The 18975-nt window shown below is 36.6% G+C and overlaps 1 protein-coding gene across 1 annotated transcript in view; it reads right to left on the bottom strand.

Annotated features, from left to right (window-relative positions):
* LOC126251949 (aminopeptidase N-like) overlaps nucleotides 1-18975 on the bottom strand; it is a 278934-nt gene that overhangs the window by 170059 nt on the left and 89900 nt on the right. The window contains exon 10 of the mRNA XM_049952717.1: nucleotides 11085-11160. Within this exon, the coding sequence (XP_049808674.1) occupies nucleotides 11085-11160 (76 nt within the window). The remainder of the gene's footprint in view (nucleotides 1-11084; nucleotides 11161-18975) is intronic.

Below are 18975 nucleotides of genomic sequence, written 5' to 3' on the forward strand. Positions count from 1 at the left end.
GGAACAACCGAAATAAAATGTTCAAATATACCTACATTCTGTATTTTAATTTAGAAAACCTACCTGTTACCAACTGTTCATCTAAAATTGTGAGCCATATGTTTGCGACTATTAGCTGTAATAGCTACACCAAACGCCATCTATCACAAAGCGAAAAAAGTGGTCCAACTAAAACATTCATATTTCTGTACATACTACATGAATATGTAATAAAAAAATGGGGGTTCCTACTTAAAAAAACGCAGTTGATATCCATTTGACCTATGGCAGCGCCATCTAGTGGGCCAACCATAGCGCCATCTGGTTTCCCTCTTCAAGCTACACAAGTTTCGTTCTTTGAAGTTTTTTCATTTGATGCTTATTTCATGAGATATTTGGCCCAGTAACGATCAATGAACCACCCTGTATAGATGAGTAGGAACATTCATGTCTCAGTTTCTTAGATATTTAGGGACCTTGTAGATTTGTGCAAAAAATTTAAAAAAGTATGGAAATGCCCCTGCACACAAAAATGCAAAACAGAGGGTGCCAAAAGCTTACACTTCACTTCTTTCTTGCCCTAAACTCTACTTAATTATGTACAAAACAACAAAATTCCATAAAACAATTCTTCCTTTTGTCAGACAAGTATTGCATATTATTATTATTATTATTATTATTATTAGTGGTGGGGGTGTAATTTTATAAATTTGTTCATAAACACAGCTGTTATGCAGCAGATGATATTAATTTCACACTCTCAAATTTATCTGAATCTAATAGCTGGTTAACACCCAGAATGTATACTCACGAGCCACCACTGCTGATCATTGGTGCAGTACCCCAGGATGTGCAAAATTGACTATGTCCTATCTTTTTAAAACTGAGGATGAGACCATTTGCAAAAAACCAGTCAATGATACTTTTAAGAACAAGGTTTCCCAATTTTTCTGTTTCTGTATGTATGCTTTGATTGATTACAGTACTAATGTCATCTGCAAAAAGAAACTATTCTGCTTGTATATTAGACAGAAGATCATTTATATATATCATGAAGAACAGCGGATAAGATAGAGCCTTTGGGAACCTTTTTGTGATTTTTCCCCAGTCATAGTAGTTGGTACCCGGCCTACAATGGTCACATTAGTGACTAGAACTTTCTGCCCTGCTTTGGTTAGATATGACATGCACTGATTGACTATACCATCAACCTCATAAACTGCTATTTATCTGTGAGAATACTGTGATTCACACAGTCAAATGCTCTAAATAGATTGCAGAAAATATCATGTGGTGCTATTTTATTCATTTTGCTAGTAAAATTTTGTGAGTGAACATGCAAGGAGAGCAGCCCTTCTGAAATCCAAACTGTGATTGTTGGGGATGTTATTGTTGCTTAGGTGTGATACTACTCTAGAACACATCACCTCCTCAAAAATTTAGGAAAATGATGTTAGCAGTGGAACAGGTTGATAGTTATTGACATCTCTCCTACCACCTTCCTTAAAGAGGGGTTTGACAACTCCATATTTCAGTCTCTCTTGGAAAATGCCTTGAGTTAGTGGTGCATTACATATTTCACACAGGACAGGGCTTATTTTATGAGAAAAAATCCTTGGTATATTATTGGAAACACCGTTTTTGAGAGAATTTCAGAAGGAGAAATTGGTGATATTTTCGTATTATTTAAGTTTTTGAGTTTCTTTTTCAGTGTACTGCTCTGATTTTTCTCTTGAACTGTTTGTTCCTCCACTTTCAGCTACACATTTAAGAAATGATTATTAAACATAGTTACTACCACTGACTCGCCATTTACAGCAACTTCATTAAATGCAACAGTGAAATTATCCTGTTCTTTGGCCAGTTGCCATGTCTCTCATTTCTCCATATCACTTTAACACTGTTGTCAGAATTACTGATTACTGATATAATGTGCATATTTCTTAATTTTTAATGACTTTTCTTAGTAATTTTGAGTATGTTTTGTAGTGTGCAGCTGCTGGCAGGATGTCTACTTGTTCTTACAACAGATACATTTTCCTTTTCCTGTAATAATCCATGATTTTTTTACATGGCTGTTTAATCTCTTTGCCGATTAGCTTATGCAAAACCCTATTTTCATATAATGATTTGAATTTATGATGGAATAGATGAAATGTTACATCAGAATTTGGTTCATTGTACATTTTTTCCCATGTCGTCTCTTGTAAACTGTTCTTAAAAACACTTGCTCAGGAGTCATTAATTATTCTAACTGATACTGATTTCCACTGAGGAGTATCTGTAACAAGAGACGCTTTCTTATTTATCCTTGCTAACAGTGCATCAGGATCAGAGAGAGCATTTGTTACTGGGCACAAAGGTTTTTTTTAGCTTCACTGAACAAAACAAAGAGCTGAGAAAATGTTCAAAGGAACCACCTTGCATTTGTAAACACTTCACTTCTCACTGATTTGTACTCTGCTGGATCCTATGTAGCATACATGCATTCACCATTGCTGAAGCAATGTTAATGTGAGCTATTAGGCTGTGTACATTGATGGGTGGAGCACTGTAAACTTGTTCCTTTATGTGCCCTACAAATAAAAATCTAGTTGATTAAGATCTGTGGACCACAGAAGCCAGAACACTGTACCTTCATAAACAATTCATTTCCCTGTAAAAAGTTACACACATTCATTCCAAATTGTGGTGGTGCACCATCAGACTGAAACCATAGCTGTCACTGAGCAACAAGAGGAAAATTTTCTCTTGTGCCAAGCAAAGTTTAGCAAAGAAATGTTCAATACAGTGGCACATTCAACTTGTCTGACATCAGGTAAGGGGCCAAAACCATTACTTCCATGATTGCAGACCACAGGTTTATGTCGAAACATGCCTGAAAGCCATTTTCATGGCTAACATGTGGGTTTCATTCTCACCAATAATGACTGTCATAGAGGTTGAAAATACTTTCACAAGCGAAGCTAGATATGTCAGTCCACATCACATTATTCATAAAACATTTGTTATCATCCATGTGGTGCAAAAACCATTCACAAAACTGTACTTCTTAAACATGGTCTTCTGCAGCTGATACTTAGTTAACATGTAGTGATATGGATGCAGTTCTTCATGGTGCAACACTTCAACAACAGTTTTTGAGATATCTGGAACAGCCTTCGAATATCATCGGTATTTCACCATGGTCATTGGGGTATAGCTTCAAGAATCACGTCTTCTCTTTGTAGAGTATATTTTGTCCTTGGACACCCTCTCTCCATTAATTGTGGATGAAGGTGTTGCTCCAGGTAATGAAAAACATTCTTATTTTCATGGCACTTTTGAGGATACCATGCAGCATAGGCATGAGTAGATGCAACAACTTGGTTACCAAATGCATCCAACAACAAAAGCATATCGATGTATTCATCACTTGTGAACTCCATAAGGAGGCTCCCCTACATGAACTTGACAGGATGAGTTCTGGTTGTGCACTGGATGATTAGTAGACACATGCATGCAGTTTAATGGATCCCACTGTCATTTGATAGACTATTGTCATGCAACAAAGTGGTACCTTGCTTATAAACAATGAGAACTAGAGAACGGACATCTAAAAGCTAAAAAAGGAAACTGGTGAGGATTTGAACCATACCTCCATGATGGATATGGGGTTGGTGAACCAGACGTATACTCATTGAGCTATAATAGCTGGTACAGTAATCTAGGTTGATACACATTCCCCTGTACATTCCAATGCACTGCATGATGTGGCAGTGTTGCCAGCTCCTCATTTTCATATACACTACTGGCCATTAAAATTGCTACACCAAGAAGAAATTCAGATGATAAATGGGTATTCATTGGACAAACATATTATACTAGAACTGACATGTGATTACATTTTCATGCAATTTGGGTGCATAGAGAAATCAGTATCCAGAACAACCACCTCTGGCCGTAATAACAGCCTTGATACACCTGGGCATTGAGTCAAACAGAGCTTGGATGGCGTGTACAGGTACAGCTGCCCATGCAGCTTCAACATGATACCACAGTTTATCAAGAGTAGTGACTGTCATATTGTGACGAGCTAGTTGCTCGGTCACCATTGACCAGACGTTTCCCGTTAGTGAGAGATCTGGAGAATGTGCTGGCCAGGGCAGCAGTCGAACATTTACTGTATCCAGAAAGGCCCATACAGGACCTGCAACATGCAGTCGTGCATTATCCTGCGCAAATGTAGGGTTTCGCAGGGATCGAATGAAGGGTAGAGCCACGGGTCATAATAAATCTGAAATGTAACGTCCACTGTTCAAAGTGCTGTCAATGCGAACAAGAGGTGACCAAGATGTGTAACCAATGGCACCCCATACCATCATGCTGGGTGATACGCCAGTATGGCAATGATGAATACACACTTCCAATGAGCGTTCACCGCGATGTCACCAAACAGAGATGCAACCATCTTGATTCTGTAAACAGAACTTGGATTCATCCAAAAAATGACGGTTTGCCATTCATGCACCCAGGTTCATTGTTGAGTACACCATTGCAGGTGCTCCTGTCTGTGATGCAGCGTAAAGGGTAACTGCAGCCATGGTCTCGTGAGCTGATAGTCCATGCTGCTGCAAACGTCGTCAAACTGTTCATGCAGATGGTTGTTGTCTTGCAAACGTCCCCATCTGTTGACTCAGGGATCTAGATGTGCCTGCACGATCCATTACAGCCATGTGGATAAGACGCCTGTCATCTTGACTGCTAGTGATACGAGGCCATTGGGAGCCAGCACGGAATTCCGTATTACTCCTCCTTACACAACGCATCACAACAACGTTTCACTAGGCAATGCCGAACAATTGCTGTTTGTGTATGAGCAATTGGTTGGAAACTTTCCTCATGTCAGCACATTGTAGGTGTCGCCAGCAGCACCAACCTTGTGTGAATGCTCTGAAAAGCTAATCATTTGCATATCACAGCATCTTCTTCCTGTCGGTTAAATTTCACATCTGTAGCACGTCATTTTCTTGGTGTAGCAATTTTAATGGCCAGTAGTGTATGTGTTTTCAAAATACATCTAATCTGATTTGGCTAGATAGACTTTTGTTCTTCACCCTCTCATGATTAGCCAGAGAGTTGATGTAAGATGCATTGGCATGTCAAAGCTACAACCAGTGTATACAATATATTCAAAGTTACAACCAGTATATGCAATACCTTCAAAGTTAAAACCAGTATTTACAAGCTGTTTCACCAAGTGCATATGTCCCATATTACAAATTATGGAGTACATTACTGATTCAAGGGTACTGCTGAACTGACATGAAGAGAAAGTTACTAGAGAACATGTTGACACTTAGTGCTGTTAGAGGTCGCTTGCATATATTCTAGCTTTTCTCAGCTAAAAAACATTATAGTCGAATACCTGTTATCATATTTGTATTAAAATTACATATTTATATTTGCAATGGATTATGACATAAATACACAAGCCACCTACAGCCACACTAAATGTCAACAGTTTCTCTAGTATCTTTCACTGTGGGTCAGTTCAGCAGCACTGCTGCATCAGTGATGTACTCTGTGATCTGTAATATGGATGCATTGACAGCAGTGAGCTTGTTGTATTGAGTTTTCTTTAGTGGCTTCATTTTCAGTTTTTGTGGTGTGAGTGTACCAGAAATTTGTGTTCATTCTATGTGCAGCCGTGTTCTGTGAAATTATAATATTATATCTTTGTTTTTTGTTTTTGTTGACACAGTTACATTGTTACTTTGTTTTCAATAAATAAAGGAGCAATAAGTCAATTTTACTCCAATATACCGTATTTTGCTCTGTGATTTTGTGCCAAACATAATTAAAGACATCAGGTTATGGGCTCAGGCAAATGCATACATATGGTATTTGTTTCTGTTCTGTGAATTCCTTGCTTTTAATTGGAGTTTTATTCATGTGAACTGTGATGCTCAAGTTCTGGAACTATCGTGTTTTGCTGGTCTATTGTAGAAAACCTTCATTTTTGTTTTGAACTGAGTATTAAAAGTTTGAGTTACATTCAGCCTACATGAAGATGGATAACTTGCAAATGTACAGTATCCAGAAATTTTATGGTAAAAATTTCCAACTGTGGAAATATCAGTTGCAATTTTTTTTTCATGCTGGAAAAGTGCTCAATATCATCAAGGGGAAACTGAGGCCAAATGAAGCTGGTGAGAGTCAAACTGCTTGGGATGACTTAAATGCTAAGGTGATGCTCATTCTATCTGCTGCGATGGAATTTGACCAATTGGAATCTGTTATGACACACACAAATGCCGTGGAAATGTGGGCCAGACTAAAGGCTATTTATGAACAGTGATCTGCAGCTTATAAAATGGCCTTGAAGCAGAAATTTTTTGATTACAGAATCTTGCCGACAGACACAATCGCACAACACATCAGTCAAGTTGAATCCTTGGCACTAGCATTAGCTGATATTGGGGAACCTGTAACAGAAGCTGACAAAATGGCTAAAATTTTGGGAATTCTGCCAGCAAAGTTTCCAAACTTTTTCAACTGCCTGGGACTTGTGTGCTGTAGATCAACAAATGTTCCATAATTTGACTTTAAGGTTATTGAAAAAAAGAACAAAAACTTTTACAATGTGATGAAAACTCAGCAGTCTTTGTAGCAGTTAAAGTGGATAAAACACGCAAGTTCAGTTCAAATTCTGGCAACAATAGTACATGTAACATGGTCAGTAGAAAAGATGTTGAATGTTATTACTGTCACAAAAGGGAACATTTTAAATCTGAGCACAGAAAACTTTTAGCAAAACTTAATATGAAAACAGATACATCAGAGGCCCAAGTTTTGAGTGATGAACATGCATATGTTTTTGCTCCAGGTTGTGAAATCACTTAGTTAACTGACAATGCTATGTCAAAACATGTGACATCACACAAAAAGTGGTTCAAAACATTTAAGCCAATTCAGTTGGATGACTCATTTGTTAAAATTGGAGACAACTTGATCGTCAAAGCAGAAGACATTGGATCAATTGAAGTATTGGCAACCTCGCACTTTGGAAAAAACACATTATATATTCCTAAGCTAAAGAAAAATTTATTTTCAGTGGGAGCAATAACAAAAAGAGGAATTACAGTTATTTCTGATGACAAGAGAAAGGAAGTTTGCAGTTCAGGTCTAATTAAAGCAGGAATTAAGATGGACAATCAGTGTTATCAAATGTTGTTTAAATGTCCAAATGTACTACAGGCAAATCCTGTTTCCTGAATTCCAACATGATCTGGCATGAGAGACTGTGGCACATTAATTTCAGTGGTCTCAAGAATATGGCTGATCTGAACTTAATGCCTGGTTTTGATATGAAGAAAGTTGAAAATCTTCATTGTGAACCATGTCAGTATGGCAAGATGAAAAGAAAATCTTTTAATTCAAATTTGGAGTCAAGATCGAAGGTTGCTGGTGAATTTATTCATGTAGATTTGAGTGAATGTATGAGAAAACCATCTCTTGGCGGTGCACAATTGTACATAGTTTTCAATAATGATTCCACTTCATACAGGTTCATGTATTTTCTCAACAGTAATCATGATACTTTCCCTGTGTTTTTGGAATTCCGGAGTATATTGAAAGACAAACTGGAAACAAAATTAAAGTTCTGAGAAGTGACAATGGGACCGAATTCATAAATGAGCAATTTGAAGATTATTTCGAACAAAATGGTGTAATGCATGAGGAAACAAGTCCCTATACACCACAGAAGAATGGCCGAATTGAACGAGAAAACTGGCTCATTGCTGAGTGCGTACACACTATGTTACTAAGTACTGACTTGTCTCACAAATTGTGGGCTGAGGCAGTCTACTGTGCTGCATGTATCTTAAATCGCCGACCATGTAAAGCAAACGACAATGTTATGCCATATGAATAATGGTTTGGGAAACCTCCTTCTTTAGGACACATGAGGAAGTTTGGATCAGCAGCATATGTACATGTTCCAGATAAATTTAGATCAAAAGGGATAGTAAATCAAAGAAATTGATCATGGTTGGCTATGATGAGTATATTACCAATTATCGCCTCTACAATCCTGAGTCAAAGAAAATTACGATCTCCTGCAATGTCTCTTTCAATATAGAACAAACCCATAGCTTAAACATAGAACAAAGATATACTGAATCTTACCTGGGAGACCATGCTGCAGAAGATGTTCAACTGGAATCTGAAGAGTATGATACTGGTGAACAAATGAAAGAAAATCAAAAAGTTGTTCAAGAGGAATATGAAGAGGGTGATAATGGTGAACAAATGAAGGAAAGTCAATGGATGAATCTGAGATATGGTCTAATCTGCGATCACCAAGATATAGCTTGTTCTGCCATTATCTATGAATGTCAAACTTTTGAAGAAGCAATGGCATTGAAAGAGTCAGCAAAGTGGAAAAAAGCAATGGAAAAGGAAGTAACATCCTTGAAGAAGAACAAAACTTGGAATCTAGAACCATTACCAAACAACTGTCAGGCAGTTGGATGTAAGTGAGCCTATCGTGTGAAGCAGAATTCTGAGGGAATAATTGACCATTTCAAAGCTAGATTAGGTGTAAAAGGTTATTCATAACGAGAACTGAATATGAAGCAATATTCTCTCCTGTCATCCCTGTGGTCCAATATGATTCAATCAGAGTTTTATTAGCCATAGCAGTTTCATGAGATATGGAAATTAGGCAGTTTGATGTTAAGACTGCATTCCTGAATGGGCATTTGAAAGAAGAAGTTCACATGGAGCAACCAAAAGTTTTTATTGCAGAAGGCTCAAATAATGTTTGCAAACTGAAGAAGAGTATATATAGACTCAAACAATCACCATGTTGTTGGAATCAAAAATGTGTACAGTTCCTCACAGTGTTTGGCTTTGTGCAGCTGAATGCAGACAAATGTGTTTTCCATGTTTTAGCACATGACACTAATGTTTACCTGTCACTTTATGTGGATGATGGCTTGCTTATTTGTCAGTCTCCAAAAATACTGGAAAATGTTTTGACAGCACTGGGATCAGTGTTTGAAATTACTGTGGGCAATGTAAAATACTTCTGTGTATTGGAAATTGAACACAGCCCTTCTACAAAAGAAATCTATATAGGCCAGCAAAGATACATCAATTTTTTTCTTCAGAAGTTCAACATGGATGATTCGAAACCTAACTCCACTCCTTTTGATGTTAGAACCATGTTGCACAGTGGGCAGTCTCCTGCAAATCAACATGAGGTAAACTAGATGGAAAACAAACCTTATCGGCAGGCAGTTGGCAGCTTAATGTTTGCAGCAGTTGTCTCACGGCCAGACATCACGTTCGCTGTGAGCATGGTGAGCAGGTTTTGACATAATCTGGGTCTTGTTCATTGGCATGCTGTTAAAAGGATTATGAAGTATCTACAGGGGTGGTTGTGTAGTTTTCTCGGTGAACTTGGTTTTCAGTTAGACAAACCAACAACACTCCATGTTGACAATGAAAGTGCTATTTGCCTAATTAAAAACACAGAATATTACAAACATACCAAGAACATTGACATTAAATACCATTATATATGTGAACATGTTGAAAATAATGCAATTGAAGTCTATTGTGTTTATTCAAATAAACAGTTGGCAGACTTATTCACCAAAACTTTAACAAGGGACAAATTCATATCAAACAGAAAAGCTCTGTGAATTATCTCCAATCAAACTCAACAAAACAAGAGTGGAAGTGTTGAGAGCAGTGAGCTTGTTGTATTGAGTTTTCTTTAGTGGCTTCATTTTCAGTTTTTGTGGTGTGAGTGCATCAGATATTTATGTTCATTCTTTGTGCAGCCATGCTCTGTGACATTATAAAATTATATCTTTGCTTTTTGTTTTTGTTGTTACGGTTACAGTGTACCTTTGGTTTCAATAAAGAAAGGAGCAATAAGTTATTTTAGTCCAATATACTGTATTTCACTCTGTAATTTTCTGCCTAACATAATTAAAGACATCAGGATGCACTTGGCAAAATGGGTTTCTAAATACTGGTTTCTAACTTTGAATGTAGTGCATCTACTGGTTTTAACTTTGACATGCCAATGCATCTTGCACCAAATGTGCACCTAATTAAGATTTGGAGTACATTTATAGCTCAAATTGGCCGCATATGTTAACCTGTATTGTGGTATGTGTAATAATAATTCAATGCTGAAAAATGTTTTACAGTTTATGTACATGTTTCACAGATCAGATGATGATACCTCTGTTTACTGAAAACTGGTCATTGTAAGTAATGGTTTTACAAAGGCGATCTTGGCTGAGAAGTTGTCTCTCTTCAATTTTAATAATCTTTTATATTTAACCTTTATAATTATATGGTGCTCAGATTGGTACAGGATGTGTATGGTTTCAGAGCTCTCTAAATTTTCTAAACAGACAAGAAGCTCTTCTACTTATTACTCGGTCCTCTAATATTCTGATGGAATAAGGTGACCTTCCTTTTCTATGCATTTTTAATAATTTTGTGAGGCTCTTTTGTTATTTTAACTTCTTTCATAACTTGACTTGTTCCACATCCCTTCATTTCTTCATGATGCGATTTAAAAAAAAAAAAAAAAAAAAAAAAAAAAACATGAATAACAGAATTTGAATGTTATTTAATTCAGTCCTCATACTGATAATGATACTGGGAGTCACCTATCTCTTTCCTGCCTCTCTTTACCTACACACTCCCCTCCTGTTCTTGAACCCTGCACTTCTTACTGTTCATCATTCTTAGCTGTCATATTTACCTCCATTATCTCACCCCCTCCCCCTTCAAATAACCCTCCCTTGATGCTTACCAGCCTGGATAGCTCTCATAAACAATACATGTCACTGCAGCTATAGATTGGTGCATTCGTGTTGATATATGGACATCAGCATGAGAGAGGGTACTTACACTGGAAAGGGAATTGTAGCCACTGAAACTTCTTGTGTTGGTACAGTTAAGTTCTAGGTGTAACTGGGGTAAGTCAGTGTGTCACATATCAGCTGTTAGTAAGTGGTTGTCTATATTCAGTTTTGTTTATTATTTCCATTCTGAAAATTCATTTATTGTAATACCGAAATACACCTTACCTATTGAAGCTATATGTGGAGTACTAGATCTTGCCAACACACTATAAATTATTCCCCAGTTAAGTGACTGAATAGCCTGTAAGAGAAAAGAAACACAGTACTGTAAGTGAAGTAATGAATGTTGCTCAAACTTTTTGTTAAATGTAGTGTGTTGTGTATAGTTTGTCTTGGGACTTAGCACATTATAGAATAATTCATTCTCTGAGAATATTTGTGTATTTTACAACTTTAAAGTATCTAGTCATAAAAATACCTTCTCATAGTTAGGCAGTTGTGTGAGGAGAAAATTTCAGCTTCTATGATTTACATGACCGTCTATAATATACAAATATGTATTTCTTCCTTATTCTTAGCTACAAATGTGCCAGCTATATGTTAATGAATGTATTCTTATTTTAAGAATATTTTAAATATAATATAATTATATGCTCTAAATGTCATTAAATTCCTTAATACTTTATCATAATTAAATGAAGTTAAATAATAAAGTACAGTACATTTAATGCCAACAAGAAATAGTCATTCAAAAGTGAAGATTTGTAGTGTGTTGTACTTTGAGCTAGATTAGTTTATTCTTCATTAGTCATAAATTAAATTCCTGGATAATGAAAACAAAAATAACAAGATTTATTTTTATGTGTTAAAAACTGGTAGCAGTAAAAGTGTTAAATACATCATTTATGTCAATCCAAAAAGCCTTCTAAGAGACCTCTTACCAAGAGAGATTGGATTATTGTTATTAGAACTGATGTCAATAGTGCTCCAGAATTTTTATAGACTTAAATATACATTAATAAAAGATGTGAATAACACCTTAAAATTTTTTTTACACTAAAACATACATGAATAAAAACTGAATGAAGGTTAAACTTATGTTTCTCATCTGGTAACAGTTACACTAATCTTGAAAAAGCTATGTTATGAATCCCAAATAGGAAGAAAGTCGATTAAGGACACTGGAAGTGACTATAGGAATCTATTAAAAGGCCATTTAAAATAGTAATATTATTGCCGTTTTTCTACCAGGTCTGTAACATTCACCAGTTGTGGCTGGAGATGATCAACATATACGCTGACAGAAAAAGAAAATCCTAACATCAAGAAATAATAAATGTGGACTTATTAAGTTTCAGGAATGTCTATGTAACACATCTGAATGATTAATGTTGCAAGATAACAGGTAAATGTAAGAATGAGAAGAACCACTCCAAATTTGAAATGCTGGTACATTAATAAAGAGTGGAACCCAGAATTTTGGATGCAAGCATGCAAACATGCTGCACTGTGTGCAGGTGCTGAATGTCAATTTGTGGGATGGAGTTCCATGCCTGTTGCACTTGGCTGTTCATTACAGAGACAGTTAATTCGTGTTGTCGACGATGCTGGAGTTGTCATCCAATGATGTCCCATATCTGCTCAATTGGAGGCAGATCTGCTGATTGAGCAGGCCGATGAAACATGTTGACACTCAGTAGAGCATGTTGGATTACAATAGCTGTATGAGGATGTGAGTTATCTTGTTGGAAAATACCCCCTGGAATGTTCATGAATGGTAGCACAATACATCAAAGCAGCAGACTGACATAAAAATACACAGTCAGGATACAGGGGATAACCATGAGAGTGCTCCTGCTGTCATTCCAAACCACACCCCAGATGATAACTTTAGGTGTAGGCCCAGTGTATATAGGCTGCAGAAAGGAGAGGCAGAGCTGGCTTTTGTCAGATATCACAACAGACTTCCACTTCACCCTCAAATAAGCTCTTGCTTGACACCACTGAAGTCAAAAATGATGATGGTTTGTGCACTGCATGGCATCTGGCTCAGCACTTCCCTTGGAGTAACTGATTTATAAAATTCATTGTGTCACTGTGGTGCCAACAACTACTCAAATTGCTGATGCAAATACAGTATGTTGCGCCACAGTCATACAGCAAACATGATGATCTTCCCCTTCGCTGGTGTCACATGGCTGTCTGGAGCTCAGTCCTCTTGCGACCATACCATCCTGTGACGACTGCTGCTAGCAGTGGTGTACAGTGGCTGCTTTCCAGCAAGACCTTCTACAATATCATGGAAGTAACACACAGCTTCTCATAGTCTGATTACATGACCTCATTCAAACTCAGTGAGCTATTAATAATGGCATCTTTGAAATCTTATGATACAAATGTACCATTGTAGCTAATAAGGCACAATAATGGGTGTTACATCATAACTATTACAAATATTCAGATTTTACACAATAATTTATTTTAGTTTAATATTACTATTCACTTAAAGAATATAAACACTTGTCAATCAAGAAATATTTCAGTTTTCACTTTGAATAAGTTCCCTTTGTGGCACCTTATAGAGCTTGGTAGTCTGTTGTACCATATTTGACCACTGATGCATGGACTATGGTCTGTTGTTTTTAATTTTGTTCTTTGTCTGTAGTAGCAGTCTTTATTTCTTGTTATATAGGCATGCATATCAGAGCACTTTGTTGCTTTGTTTTGATGTGTCACAAAAAATATAATTAATTTGTAAAGATACAGTGAGTAGACTGTGAGGTATTTATGATGAAGAAAGATTTCCCTGCAGGAATCTCTACACCCTAATCCATGGATAATTCTGATTGCTCTTTTCTGGAGGGTTAATATTCTGTTCATATGTATGTCGGCAGCGCAACCCCATATCTCCATCCTGTAATTAATCTGTGCAAAAATGGTTCCATAATAAATTGTTTTTAATGTCTGATGTGGGACTACTTTTGATAACTGGCTGATTAGATGTAATGAACTGCTGATTTTATTGCATAAAAATTTGATATGGTTTACCCATTTTAGATTTTCATCTAGGTGAATACCTAGAAATCTACAGCCTTCTGTGTCCACTACTGCAATTCCATCTATGTTACTGATAGAGGTTTGGTGTGAGTTTGTAATTTTAAATGACAATAACTGAGATTTACTGATATTAACTTTCAAACCTTGATCTTGGAAATAAGTAGTTATTTGACGTAGTCCCTCAGTTGCTACCAACGTTAACTCATAATTTTGTTTACCAAGAAATAACAGTGAGGTATCGTCTGCATAGGTTATCAATTGGGAGTTGAAAGGTTGCTCTATATCATTTATGTACACTAGGAAAAGGAAAGGGCCCAAAATTGAGCCCTGGGGTACACCTTGTGTGACTGTCTCATATTTGGACTGGAAATTAATGATCTGATTATTGATTTTGTAAGTCAGCTTTGTACACTGCTTGCGGTTAAATAAATATGTAGACAGCAATTGCATGGATGCAGCATTTCCATTGTATGACTCAAGTTTACTTAAAAAGAACTCATGGTTTACCGAGTCAAAGGCTTTAGGAAGGTCTAGAAATATGCCAGCTGTTTGCATTCCTTGATCAAGGGCACCATACGTTTTGTGAAGAAATTCCGTAATTGCTGTGATAGTACTATGATCTTTTCGGAATCCATGTTGTGTCTCTGTTAGGAACTTATTTTTCAAGAAATAGTCACTAAGTTGTGTCAGCAGCACAACTTCAAATACTTTGCTGAAGACAGGTATTAATGATATGGGCCTGAAATTTGAAACCTCTTCCTTGGATCCTTTTTTATGCACTGGTTTAACTGTGCTCCATTTCAATACATTTGGAAATGTATGTTCTCTGACACTGCAGTTTACCAGGTGGGTGATTACTTTTAACTAATTCCTTATTACATTTTTTAATCACGATACTACTCAAACCATCCCATCCAGATGAGAACTTATTCTTTAGGTTATTTATTATCCTGCCCATTTCTTTTTCACTTACTTGTTTGAATTCAAAAGGTGGCTCTTCAAAGGGGCAGAGCTTTATCTCACTACTCACAATTGTGTTATTAACTGGACTAACAGCTGCAGATATAAAGTATTTATTGAAAACATTGCAGACTTTATTAGGATCTTTAATTGTGTTTCCTTCATGTCTTGTATTTACAATTTCAGTTTCTGGCTTCGGTGTGGCTTTGCAAAATTGATTTACAATTCTCCATGAGGTCTTGGCTATATTGTCTGATTGAGCTATTTCACTGCTGTATATCTGTTTTCTTAGATTTGAAAGCTCTTTCTTAAAGATTTTCTTGGCTTCATTGTACTTGGCCTTAAAAACCTGCAGGTGTGTTGACTTGTGTAACACATCCAGGTCCTGAATGTTTTACCTGAGTTTTATCATATTTGCTGGAAGTATCAGTCTGTTTGTTTTTGCACTTTGGTTATGGGTGAACACTCTTTGTATTTTCTTAACAGGGCAGCATCTATCAAAGTGTCTTAGCATAGTATCATAGAATTTGGCCCATTTGTTTTCAGATCCTTCAGTCTGGTAATCCAGATCCCAGTCCTCTATAGCTAATTTATTTCTTAGGGCAAGGATGTTACCCTCTTTTAGGATTCTTTTATTTTCGATAACTTTTGTCATTTTTGGGATGCTTGTGTTTACATACTCTACAAGCTGGCATTTTTGGTCAGAGTAGTGAAAATCCATATTCCAGCACCTAACACTGTCTTTAATATGTTTACATAGTTGTATATATGACTGTACTAAACTTGTAAAAAAATGCTATGATGTTTGCAAAAGACATCAGTTGGTGTCTCCATGCAAAAAAATACAATTAAAAAAAATTTTTAAAAATAAAAAAATCTTACAGACATTCTTCACTGAAACTAACTAACTACGTCAAATCTCAAAGGCAACTAATGCTCATGACTGTAACAGCATGTATTTAAAGCAAATCTGATTTTCATCCTCACAGTGGCACTACTAGCATTACTCTAATGCAACTGGCATGAAATCTGAATAGATGTCATCTTTCAGATGTTGAAACATATCTACCAACTTTCAGTCACCCCACACAACTCCTTGGTGGTGAGATTTCCCCCCCATCAATGTGTTCCATCAATAAATTTACTAAGTTTGGAGAAAGTTCAGTACATTCATTCACTGTTATCAGAGTAAAAAAAAATCATGTATTGAAAGAAGGATGGAGTAATAGGGTTTCATGTCCCATTGACACATGCTCAGAATATTCCAAGGATGGGAAAGGAAACTGTCCATGCCCTTTCAAAACAATCATCCTGGCATTTACTTAGAGCAATTTAGGGAAGTCAAGGAAAACCTAAATCAGGATGGCTGTACAGGGATTTGAAGCATCGTCCTCCCAAATGAAAGTTGAGTGCGTTAGCACTGTGCCACTTGTCTTGGTTCATGCATTGATAATAGTGAGCACAGTTTTGGATCTGTTGTCACTTGCAATTTTTTCCTTGAATTCTCCATCTGTAAGATCTGCCTTTCAAGGTTAGTGAATTTAGCATTCTAAGACCAGTTGTCAGGAAGCTATCTCCTGTTTTTGAAAGTAGCTGTGTAGTTCATGTCTCTTGATGAATGTGTTTAGGTTTTCCTTAATATGGATGAGGCACAATAATGTACAATAGCTGTAAATAGTCGTTATTCACAGTTTTATGATAATGGTCTGTGGTGTCTTTTTTTTCCATAGTAGAAGCACATTCTCACATCCTGGTGAAAGCTGCAGCCCATACACAATACGGCTTTGGAAGAGAGCATGATATATAGATACCAGATACTGGACTGTAGTTACTCTTTTCAGTCACCTCAGGAGTTATACTTTGCATGTTGGTTTCTTGCCTAGATACTCAGAATGTCCATTCAAAGAAAGTTATTGATCAGTTACAAAACATAGCAATTTCATTGTTTCCAAATGGTCTAGATATTTGTCTTGTTAAGGCTGCTTATTTTTTTTTTTCATTTATTTTCATCTTATTTGAAATGAATCATTCATTGTCCTTTCTGAATAATACACCTGATTCCAAGACTTCCTGGGTAGAATTATTTTCTTTGGTAAATAGAACAGTGTCATCAACAAATTGTAGCATTTGACCATCTTAGTTTAGATCAGTTACAAAAAAGAGAAATGATGAAACCTAGTACCATGCTACATTCTGACTTCTGCACCTGAGATGTTGCTTTTTGAAATGAAGCAATCCACTGTTTGCTTTTAAAGTAGCACTGAAGGGTAGCTGATACAGCATCTTTGAGTAAGGTCTTGTAGGGGATCCATTCTAATGATTTGCTGAGATCACACATTGTGAGTGGCACAGACTCCATCTCCTCAAATGACAATATTATTTTTAATCAAACAATGGAAAATCCAGGCTGGAATGTAACAATACGAGAGAAGGAAAGTTGCTACTCACCATATAGTGGAGATGTTGAGTTGCAATAGGCACAACAAAAAGATTCACACAATTAAAGCTTTCGGCCATTAAGGCCTTTGTCAGCAGTAGACACACACACACACAAATGCAAATGCAACTTGCACACACGTCTGCAGTCTCAGAGAACTGAAACCACACTGTGAGCAGCAGCTCCAGTGCATGATGGGAGTGGCAACTGGGTGGGGGTATTATTTTTATTAACTCTGGAGAAGGAACGCTGGTTTTAAAACGTGAGGACACCCAGCAGACTTTGTGCACATTTGAAGAGTATCTGTCTTTAAGTTACTAAGATAAACACGTATGAGCACAATCACAGTTTATTCTTAGTTTAATTAAACAGTGATAAAATAAACTCACATCACATGAGCTAAATCACTGTTTAACTGAATGACAATAAAATAAACATTCATTATATCACATGGTTATGTGTACAAGGGTTACCCCACAGTAATGAACCACTCAAAGCATTAAACAGTGCAGCTGTTTCAGATCCCAGCCAACCACTTATTCAATTGCTAATTATCTCATAGACAACTGCCTCATTGTGGGATTGTGACACTAACTTGGAATCTGGGACATTTTCTAGCACAGATCATAAATTTTTTCTCATTTATCTAATTGTTTATTGTACATTATGGCTGCTTACTTTGATGTATCACAGCACAACCTAGCACTGTGTTAGCTGAAGCCGTGGTGAAGGAGCAGGTATGGGCTTGAATTGTAAAACAACAGTGAAACAGTAGAAGGCAAAGTTATTTGCAAATAGCGCACTTTATACATAGGCACACCCATTCAACAGTTAACAAGTCTAAAGCAGCTGTAGTTGCGGATTTCCCCTTTCAAAAATCATTTCTTGCATCATAGAGGAACTGTTTTCCTCAAAGTAAACCAAAATATAATTTTTATAACAAATTGCATTACTTTGGCTATGACTGAAATGACTGAAATTGGCTGTAGCTTGACATTAAACATGAGTCTCCATTTCTGTGAATTGTTATTGTCCATGATGGGTACTAGAAGTCTCAGAAGATGCCTGCTGGTGAGGAACTCTTCATTACTGAAGCTACTGGCTGAGCCATTACAGTGATTCTGCATGCTCTGAATGTTTGTATGTTTTCACTATTTTCACTACATCATTGGAATGCGCCTTCTTCCAATTTCTTATTTTACAGTGTGTTTTATTTGTTCTGGTAGCAACATGATCCTCTCCCAGGTCTGGAATTTCACATGCACTGTTTTCTATAACTTTAATAAAGTAGTCATTAATATCATTGAGGCTACAAACAGAATACTAGAACAGCAAGTTACATATTTATTGCAACACACCACTGCAAATGCTTAAAGTTAAGTATTGTCAATTACCTTACTGTAATGAAATCTCATTAATATGATTTCCTGAATTGTTGCCTAGTGATCCGAGAAAGCAGGTGCCCTAGGCACTCTGCATTAGGCAAGTGAGCAAGACACAACAAACTTGCTACCACTTGATGTCTTATTGACATTTTCAAGCTCCCTCTCAGTGGTCTCTTTCTGAACATCATACAAATAATGAATATAATATGCATACAAATGATCCACAAATGTAAATGAGTCATGGAATGTGAAACTAACTAATCCCAACAAACCACTG

This window comes from Schistocerca nitens, chromosome 1, assembly GCF_023898315.1.
Source record: "Schistocerca nitens isolate TAMUIC-IGC-003100 chromosome 1, iqSchNite1.1, whole genome shotgun sequence".
NCBI classification, from domain to species: Eukaryota; Metazoa; Arthropoda; class Insecta; order Orthoptera; family Acrididae; genus Schistocerca; species Schistocerca nitens.